The sequence below is a fragment of the Crocuta crocuta genome, unplaced genomic scaffold (assembly GCF_008692635.1).
Source record: "Crocuta crocuta isolate KB4526 unplaced genomic scaffold, BGI_CrCroc_1.0 scaffold186, whole genome shotgun sequence".
NCBI lineage: Eukaryota > Metazoa > Chordata > Mammalia > Carnivora > Hyaenidae > Crocuta > Crocuta crocuta.
In genome coordinates this window covers 8,186,013-8,195,661 of record NW_027551569.1, presented here as the reverse complement: position 1 = coordinate 8,195,661, position 9,649 = coordinate 8,186,013, and the positions used below count along the sequence as shown (strand labels likewise).

The following is a 9,649-nucleotide window of genomic DNA, read 5'->3' as shown; positions in this document are numbered from 1 at the left end:
GGGGTGGTGACTGGTGCCCGCCCAAGAGAATAATCACAGAATGGAGGGCAAGCCAAGCTCTGGCCCAGACCCAAGGGGATGCAGCACCGGTCACAGCGCGGGAGGGCGGGGGCGGGGGGGGTGTCTCTCCACTGGGATTGGGGATGGGTGTATGCAGGGCTGGCTGGGGGAAGATGGGGCGGGGAGAAGCCAGCCAGCGGCAGGGAGAGAAAGTCCAACCTCCGCAGGCGTTCCGCGCCGCCAGGCCAACCTCTCATTCCCAGGGCGGGCACCGACGGAGCGGCGCTGCGGGCCCCGCGCGCCCGGAGACCCAGGTACGAAAACGGACGGTTGGTGACCCGGGGACAGGGGCGGCTCGCTCCGGGGCTGCTGCAGGAACGTGCCCCGCCTGGCCCGCAGGAAGAGCGGTACTGGAGGAAGTGGGGGGTCCAGGAGGAGACCNGACGCCGCCCGCCCCCTCAGACCTTGCCTCGGTGGGACGCCTTTCCCGCACCCGGAGACCGAGCATGCCCCTCCCGGAGGTGCCGCCAGGGCGAGCACGTGCCCGGTGGCCCTGGCGCCTCGCGTGGGAAGGTCACCTTTCCACTCTGGGGGGCTGCGCCCGCGCGTTCCCGGGCGGGTAGGGGTCGCGGGCACGTCCCCGGGCTGGGACTGCGGGCCGCGGGCGCCTCCTGGTGACCGACGCGGGGAAGATTCTTGNGGGGGCTCTCCGCATCCGCTGGGGACTCGTGCGCATATGCGGCGCCTGGCGCGCAGGGACCCCAGGCACGGGTCGCGGGGCCAGTCCCCGCGATGAGGCGCAGACCCGCTCGGCCTCCGCTTCCTTCGGCCCTGGTCCAGCACCGCTGAGTTCCTCAGGCAAACAGCGCGAAAGGAGCCCCCACTGTCCGCTGGGTGTGCAGGGGGCCCTGCCCTCGGGCAGCTGGGGGAGCCCCGCGGTGTAGTCCGGTGCCCAGCACCCAGGGCTGGTCTTTGTGTTTTTCTCTCAAGTGAATTGAAATAGCCTTCCAGGCTTTCTGGACCCTGGGATTGCATATGTGCGTCTTGATCTAGTGTAATTGTAGCAGTGGTAGTAGAACCTGGTAGCAATTATAAGTCAAGTCTTCTGTCTTTCCTTCAGTCTCTGTCTTGGCTCTGCTCACCTCCACCTCTTAAGGCAGTTGGCTTTAGAGACGCATCCCGCCCTGACACTAATCTTGTCATTAGCCCTAGAACAGGACTCACAGAGCAACTGGTGCCACCCCTCCCGCATGCTGCTGCTACAGGAGCTGTGTCCGGGGCGGTGGGGTGTGGGGAGAGGAGGCAGTACCTNAAGGCAGTTGGCTTTAGAGACGCATCCCGCCCTGACACTAATCTTGTCATTAGCCCTAGAACAGGACTCACAGAGCAACTGGTGCCACCCCTCCCGCATGCTGCTTCTACAGGAGCTGTGTCCCGGGGCGGTGGGGTGTGGGGAGAGGAGGCAGTACCCNGTGCAGAGAAATGCTGGCTTGGGTTTACAGTAGGATTACAATTGACATTTTTAAAGCATATGAGTTTTAAAAGCATCTTTGGAGAGTTTTTTAATGCAACTTTTAAAGATGTTTATTTTTGAGAGCCAGAGACAGAGAGAGCATGAGCGGGGGAGGAGAAGAGAAAGGGAGACAGAGGATCAGAAGCAGGCTCTGAGCTCAGAGCCTGATTCTTCGGGGCTTGAACTCACAAACCTGGAGATCGTGACCTGAGCCCAAGTCGGGCACTTAACTGACTGAGCCACCAAGGTGCCCCCCAGAGAATTTCTTTTTAAAAAGTTGTATTTATTTTTTTTTAAGATTTTATTTTTAAGTAATCTCTACACCTAATGGTGGGGCTCAAACTCTCAACCCTGAGAGCGAGAGTCACATGCTCCACTGACTGAGCCATCCAGGCGCCCCTATATTAACAAGTTTTAGAAACAATTGGTGTAACGGGTTTTTAAAAAGCAATCTCTTGGGGCGCCTGGGTGGCCCAGTCGGTGTAGCATGCAGCTCATGTGCTGAGAGCGCGGGGCCTGCTTGGGATTCTTGCTCTCCTCTCTCTGCCCCTCCCCGACTCATTCTCACTCTCTCTCTCAAAAAACAAAACAAAAATTTAAAAAGCAGTCTCTGGCTAAATTAAAAACAGTGAGGTGATTGTGTTGATTCGGAAGCGATCATTTAACAAGAAGTATTTTTAAATATTTATTGTGGGAGAGAGGAAGAGCCAGAGAGAGGGGGAGAGAGCGAGTCCCAAGCAGGCTCTGTGCTGTCACCGCAGAGCCCTCCCTGGGGCTCCATCTCACGAACATGATATCTTGACATGAGTGGAAGCCAAGAGTCGAACAGCCCTCAAGGCACTGAGCCACCCAGGCGCCCCTCAAACAAGTATTGTTAATTGCCCTCTCTTTTCTTCTTTGAATCCTGAAAGAAGGTGCTCTTGAACTTTTAGAAGCGAGTTGTAGGCTTCCTGCCCCACGTGAGTGCCACTGAGCCCCATGGCCTTCCCTCTGGTCCCCCTGCGGCTCTGAGGTCACCTGTGGGCAACGGGGAGGAAGGGATGCGTCCTGGCCCGCCCATGAAGGGTCCTAACCCCTGCCTCTCCCACAGGCTGAGATGCGGCTGCTCCTTCTGGTGCCCCTGCTGCTGGCCCCGGCACCTGGGTCCTCGGTGAGTGCATCCCTACCTGGCCAGGCTCCCAGTTTGGGAGCAGGGATGGGGGTGGGGAATGCCCCAGGGTTTAGGACCCGGGAGGAGCCTCCCCCCTGCAGCTTGGGGCCCCCTGTCCCTGCAGGGAGGGCCAACAACAACAACGACAACGAAATTCTTTCAAAAACTGATGGGACTTTGAAAGAGTCTGGTCAAGGTACCTAGAACTGGCCGCTGGGGCTGCAGGGGGCAGTTTGCAGGCAACTTGCCACCGCCCTCCCCCTTCAGAAGCTGCTGGGGACACCCTAATGCTTGCACCCGAGGCCTCTCCTAGGTAGCCTTCCAAGGTGGGAGGAAGGGGAGGGGGCAGTGCTGGCTGGAGCCAAGGTGCAGGCTAGATGACGCGTCCCCTCTGCAGTCTGCCCGTCGGCCTGACTGTGCCTAGAGGTTCGCGGGTGCCAGTCATTCCTCCTCACTGGGGGCAGCACCCAGGGCAGGATGGCCCACAGACCTTTCTGAGATGATAAAAATGTTCTGAATCTGTGCTGTCCAGCAAGATAGACACTTGGTTCTGTGGCTACCGAGCACATGAAATGTGGCTAGTGCAGCGGAAGAACTAAGTTTTTTCTTTGATTTGATTTTAATGAACTTAAATGGCCACACGGGGTTCATGGATACGGCGTTAGTGCAAATTTAGAGGGCACAGGAGCCAGCTGGTGATGGGAGTAGCTGTTTTGGTATCAGGGTCCAAAGAACAAAGCTCCCTGGAGAACAAGCCTGGGGGCTTGAGGTTATAGGATAAATCTTCTAGGTGGCAGGACCCACCACCTCCAGGGAGGGGAGGGGCCACAGAGCGGGGCTTGGCACTGGCGCTGCTCCTGCCAGGCTTCTGCTGGCATTGACAGGGTGGAGGGCACAGAAGCAGCCAGGTCCCATGCTGTCCCCAGAGAGCTCTTCACTGGGGTGGGGGGGAGGTGAGACGGGCAGTCCTTGGGGAGGAGGGGAAATGCTGCCTCTGTAGAGTGTGAATCGAGGATGGAGGGGGCAGGGCCAGGCAGGGGTGGATGGCCATGGTGGCCAGCGGGCACTTCTCCAAAGCCCCATTCACATGGCACCGGCCACAGAGAGATGGGTGGGCTAGAGGCCAGCTACCCACAGTCACCTCGGCCACCCCATGGTCCTTGCTCCCTAAACGTCACACCGTGAGATCCTTGGCATGGGCTTTCCCTCGTGCCTGGCTGCATGAAGCCACCTCTCAGGTTTAGGGACTACGGTGCCCATGTCAAGACTCCAGGACGGAACCCAGAGCCACCCCCTAACAATTGTGTGACCGTAAGCAAATCATCAGGCCTTAGATCCCCTTTAACTGGGGGGTTATAATGACCACCCTTGGGTTATTGTGCAGGTGAACTGAGTCAAGGTGTACAAAACGACCTGGGTCCTACTAGGTGCCTTCTGCCTTAGGAACACCTGAGTAACCTTTTCCTGCCTCCTCCTACCCACACCGTGTGAGCTCAGGTGGGGCCTAGAACTCTCCTCTGCCCCTCCACTGCACGCCCCCAGCTCAGCTGCCTCCTGTTTCTGGCCCCACTGAGGGCACAGCCACCATGGGGTCCCCAGGTGCTTCTTGGCCCTTCTCAGTGCTGACAGGGGTTAGGGAGGAGTAAAGCGGATATGCACCCTGGCCACCACGCCCCGTCGCCGCCTGTCAACCCCAGGTTGGTCAGGGGTGGTTTCCTCTGCCTCCATTTCCACCCACTCACACCTTCTCTCACACCCGCCCCTGCACAGCACAGCCCTGGAAAGAGCGCAGCAGGAAAGGGGGTGCCCACGTTGCCCTGGGAGAGGAGAGTCAGAGGCAGAGAGGCTGGGTACTGAGAGCAGGAGCAGGTGAAGACAGGCCAGTGGGAGGGTGGGCTGGACCCGCTTATCCTGGCTCCACACCATCAGCTCATGGCTTGAGTAATTATAGAGAAACAAAACGTGCCTGTGCTGCCCGTGGCTGAAGCCAAATGTGTTTTCTTTCCTCGGGGAGACGGTGAGGAGGGGTAGATAGCCCGGCTCTAAGATCTGGCAGGCTTGGTCCCTCCCTCCCGCCTGCCCGGCAAGTGGATGTCTGCTTCGTGGGTGCTGGTCTCAAGGGGCCAGGGCGTGTGTGTAAGGCTCCTGACCCCTTATGGGGAAAGCTGGCGGATTCTGTAAATGAATGTTTGGGGTGCCCGGAGTCCTTGAAGGGCTTGGCTCCCAAGGTGAGAAATGGGAATGTGTTTAGGCAGGGGCCCTCCGGGGAGCCCCAGTGCCCTTGTGGGGGGGCTCTGAGTGACTCACACTCCTCAGCGTGTCTTTTCCTCCAGGCTCCCAAGGTGAGGCGGCAGAGTGACCCCTGGGGTCCCTGGGGCAGCTGGAGCCCCTGCAGCAGGACCTGCGGAGGGGGCATCAGCTTCCGGGAGCGCCCCTGCTACTCCCAGAGGTAGGGAGGCTGGCCGGGGCCAGGCTGGTCAGGGAGTCCGCTGGTACCGAGCAATAGGCTTGTTCTGGGACAGCATTGGTGGAATATTTGGAATGAAGTCATTCCCCACGTACTTTCACTCTGAGTCCCACAATCAGCCTTATTTCAGGGGAACTAGACACACCTGCCTCACACGCCTAAGTCGTTCCCAGCGCTTCACTCGGCAGGTGCAGTAAATTGGTGAATTAGTGAACGATCGTCAACAATTGCTAACCTGTGCGTTTTCTCCACCTGCAGCCTATTTAAGTATACGTGTCTCCCACTGTAATAAGTGAGGGATCAAGCACTCATGTGCCCTGCACCCTGATAGGTGCTGTGGCGGGTGGGGCACAGAACAAGGGGGTGACCCTTTTCCTGTCGGTGGGTTACTTTCCTATTCCTGAGAACCTTGTGTGAAGACGAAGAGACATGAGTTATTATATGAGCTATTATTTTAAGCACCTTATAAACCTATACTCCTTAAATGGCAGAATAGCCTTTCCAGATGTGCGTTTTACATCTTATTTTATCTACAAAGGCAGAATTTGAGTCTTTGGAAATTTGCTTTAAGAGGCAGAGTAGCCCCGACTTAGAGACAGTTCAGAATAGACTACTGAGTCCAGCTTCTTCCAAGTATAAGCTCGGAGCTCATCACTACCTGGGGAACCGTGCGTGTGCGCGCGGACGTCCCTCCTCCGCCTGCGGGGGAGCCCCGGGAGGAGGAGAGGGTGTTGGTTGGCGGGGTCCGGCCTTCCCGGTGCTCTCCTCCTCAGGAGAGATGGAGGCTCCATCTGCGTGGGCCCTGTCCGGAGCCACCGCTCTTGCCGCACTGAGGTAAAGGCCCCAGGAGTGGGGGCGCCAGCTTCTGGGACCCCCTACCCGGCTGACTTCCCAGTCCTGGGGGCGTCCTCTCGCCGGTGCGCATCCTGGGCTGCGGGAGCCCCTTGTTCACCCCATACCCCAAATGACGGCCTCCCCTAGAGCANCGCCCACCGGCCCCCTCCCTTCCTCCCTGGCCCCCCGCAGAGCTGCCCCGCCGGGGCCAGGGACTTCCGGGCGGAGCAGTGCTCCCAGTTCGATGGCCAGGACTTCCAGGGAAAGCGTTACAAGTGGCTGCCCTACTACGGGGGTAAGTGGCCGTCCCCCGCGCCCCTGCTGCTGCACCCTGCCCTGCTCTGTGCTGCGCCCCACCTGTTTGGGAACCCTTCTGGACACTGATTTTCTGTTACACGATTTTACTACCGTACTGTAGATGCTCTGTCAAGCACATTTAAAAAAAAACAAAAAACACCCCACGGGGTCACCGTTCTCCCAGCACGTGCCCACCGCAACGCACCAGCCGGCGGCCCTTGGAGGTCTCTCCATCCTTTTCGTCATCTCTGCTTTTTCAAGCGAAGCCACTAGGCCACGTCCTTGCTATTTTGAGCCTGGCTTTGTTTGGCCTGCTCCGGAAGTATTCCTCGCGGTGCGCAGAAGCCTCGGGGCGTTGGGGAAACTGCGCTGGGGCCGCAAGGGCCTTGGTGTGGCACGAATCCATTTACCCAGGATCTCTGGCGCCCAAGGGCTCGCTCGGAATAGCTTTGAGGAGAGTGATTAATTTTTAGAGAAATACAGTTTCAGAAAAAAACACACGTACAGGGGCCAGGCCTGAGTGCTCAGTCGGTTAAGCTTCTGACTTCAGCTCCGGTCATGATCTCGCGGTTTATGAGTTCGAGCTCCGCATGGAGCTCTGTGCTGACAGAGCAGAGAGGGAGATTCTGCGTCTCCCCCTCTCTCTGCCCCTCCCATGCTCATGCTTTGTCTCTCTCTCTCAATAATAAATAAACATTAAAAATCAAAAAAACACACAGGTACGTAATTGAAACATTGTAAAGGAGTCATAAGATTCCTTAGGCTAATCCTGCTGAGTGTTAGTGTTCACTGCTCATTGCTAATGACTCCTGAAAAGTATGACACTCTGGATTCTGAATCCATGAACATTTATATCTTGTGTGTGCCAAGGGATGGGGAAGAGGGTCTTGGCTAGAGGAGTGGCCCCAGGGGAGCCTGTTGGCATTCTTTGCTCTGCCTGAGTAATTTAAATATATCCATATCATAGAAAAGTAGAGGGGCACCTGGGTGGCTCAGTGGGTTAAGCGTCCAACTCTTCATTTCAGCTCAGGTTGTGATCTCGGGGTTTGTGGGTTGGAGCCCTGCAGTGGGGTCTGAGCTGACAGCATGGAGTCTGCTTAGGATTCTCTGTCTCCTCTGTCTCTCTCAAATAAACGTTTAAAAAAAGTTTTTTTACATTTATTTATTTTTAGGAGACCAATACAGAGCACAAGTAGGGGAGGGGCAGAGAGAGAGGGAGACACAGAATCCGAAGCAGGCCCCAGGCTCTGAGCCCCTCAAATAAAAAAAGTTTAAAAAATTTCTTAAAAAGAAAAAAAAATTGGAACACAGAGGAAAGGTTAGAAAGGGTCATTCAAGGGATGCCTTCTTTGTTGTTTCACAGGCTTGGTCTAGCATTCCATTTTAGCATTTTTCACATTATTTTTTCTATATCTACGTTTACACATTTATAGTTATTACATAGCACCATTTTGCATTGTGTGGTATAAGCATCCTCGTAATTACCACATAGTCTTCATAATTCTTTTTAATTTTTTTAAAGTTTTATTTACTTCTGAGAGAGAGATGGTATGAGCAGGGGAGGGTCAGAGAGAGAGGGAGACACAGAATTGGAAACAGGCTCCAGGCTCTGAGCGGGCTGTCGGCACAGAGCCCGACAAGGGGCTCGAACCCACGAACCTGTGAGATCATCACCTGAGCCGAAACTGACTGAGCCATCCTGGTGCCCCATTTGTAATTCTTTATAGAGTAGTCAACATGCACAGTATTCTATGAATAATTTACTTAGAACAGCTGATTGTTAACACATGGGCTTGTCTATAAGGATGGGGTAGACCTCTTCAAGCAGCTGCCTTTTTCCTTACCTTGGGGTTTTTCTTCAGCTTGATCCCCAGGGATGTAACAGTTCTGTGGCCATCCCTTCTCCCTGGGGGTGGGGTGGGATTCTGAGCTGCTGGGGGAGCCGCTTTGAGAGCTTTCTTTCTCTGCCACCATTTGTGTGCTTCTGGCCTCTGCCCATGCTTCCCTGTTTCCGGGGTAGTACTTGATGCTTGCTCGGGATCTCAGCTTTCCCCTTTGCCTGCTCAGCCCTGAACAAGTGTGAACTGAACTGCATTCCCAAGGGGGAGAACTTCTACTACAAGCACAGGGAGGCTGTCGTGGATGGGACACCTTGTGAGCCTGGCAAACGGGATGTGTGCGTGGAGGGCAGTTGCCGGGTGAGTTGAGCCCCTGCCCATCTCCCACCTGCTCCCCCTCCCCGCTGCTGCCCATCCTGGCCTTGGGCTTATTGCAGGATGTCCCCCTGCCCCACACTAGCAGGGCCAGTGGCTCTCATGAGCTTGATGTCTTCCCATGACCAGCTTCTAAGGTGTCTTTGCATCGTAGATGCTCTATGACCTTCTCACCTTTGCTCTTCAAGAACTCGAGTGCCATGATAAGAGCAACCCTCTGAGTGGCAAGTCACAGAAACGCAACTAAAATTGACAAAGGGGGGAAAATAACCATCGAGGGATGGGCTGGTTGACTGCAGGTGCCTGATGAGACTGCTGGAAATGTGAGGTGTGTGCACGGCCACCAGCGGCTCCAAGCTCTGGCTGGAAAGGGTGCCCTCTTCCCAGGAGTTCCAGTGACCTGGGGCTGCCTCTGACTCATCTTGGCTCAGGGCTTCCCATGAACCACTCTCTTTGAGCAAGACGTAGAACCTACTGATTTGCCCACATTCACTGTTGGGGGCTCTGTCCAAACTGTGGGAAATGTGTTGTTGCTAGAGGAGGGGAGATGGGTGCTGGGCTGGCGGAAGAGGTAGGTGGTCAGCCACAGGCTGGTTCCAATCTTACTCAGCCTCGATGGCTGACGAGTACTTCCCATCCTTCCCTGATCGGACCAGCCACCAGCGTTTGGATCCTGGTTGATCTGTGACTCCCTCTGGTCTCTTTCATTTCCTCCTCATCTCTGCCCATTAGGTCGTCGGCTGTGACCACAACCTAGACTCATCAAAGGAGGAGGACAAGTGTCTGCAGTGTGGGGGTGATGGCACCACCTGCTACCCCGTCACAGGCACCTTTGATGCCAATGACCTCAGCAGAGGTGGGGGTTTTCTGGGGGCCCACAGGCCATGGAGACGAGGGTGTGTTGCCTGTCCCTGCCTCACCTGTCCCTGCCTTGCCTGTCTCCGCCTTGCCTGTCTCCTACCATCCGCATCACCCTCATGGCCCTGAGAAGGTCCAGTCTGGCACTCAGGTCAGACCTAAAAGGCCGGAGGCCCTGCCTCGGGGTGGAGGCCACAGCCTTTCGCTTGGGCCCGTGGTCTCAGGATAGTAAGGAGCCCTGCCCACTAAGCCAGTGTGATCCCATGGTGCCGCCAGCCGGAGGCCCCTCCTGGACCCTCCCCCACCGTCCCCGGCTG

The 9,649-nt window shown here is 56.3% G+C and overlaps 1 protein-coding gene across 1 annotated transcript in view; it reads left to right on the top strand.

The window, feature by feature from the left end:
* Positions 1 to 240: 240 nt before the first annotated feature.
* The window catches only part of PAPLN (papilin, proteoglycan like sulfated glycoprotein), a 35,459-nt gene continuing 26,050 nt past the window's right edge, over positions 241 to 9,649 (top strand). Inside the window, exons 1-7 of the mRNA XM_077750787.1 lie at positions 241 to 314; positions 2,604 to 2,663; positions 4,997 to 5,112; positions 5,904 to 5,964; positions 6,157 to 6,259; positions 8,329 to 8,459; positions 9,207 to 9,330. Of these exons, the coding sequence (XP_077606913.1) occupies positions 2,610 to 2,663; positions 4,997 to 5,112; positions 5,904 to 5,964; positions 6,157 to 6,259; positions 8,329 to 8,459; positions 9,207 to 9,330 (589 nt within the window). The 5' untranslated portion in view covers positions 241 to 314; positions 2,604 to 2,609. The remainder of the gene's footprint in view (positions 315 to 2,603; positions 2,664 to 4,996; positions 5,113 to 5,903; positions 5,965 to 6,156; positions 6,260 to 8,328; positions 8,460 to 9,206; positions 9,331 to 9,649) is intronic.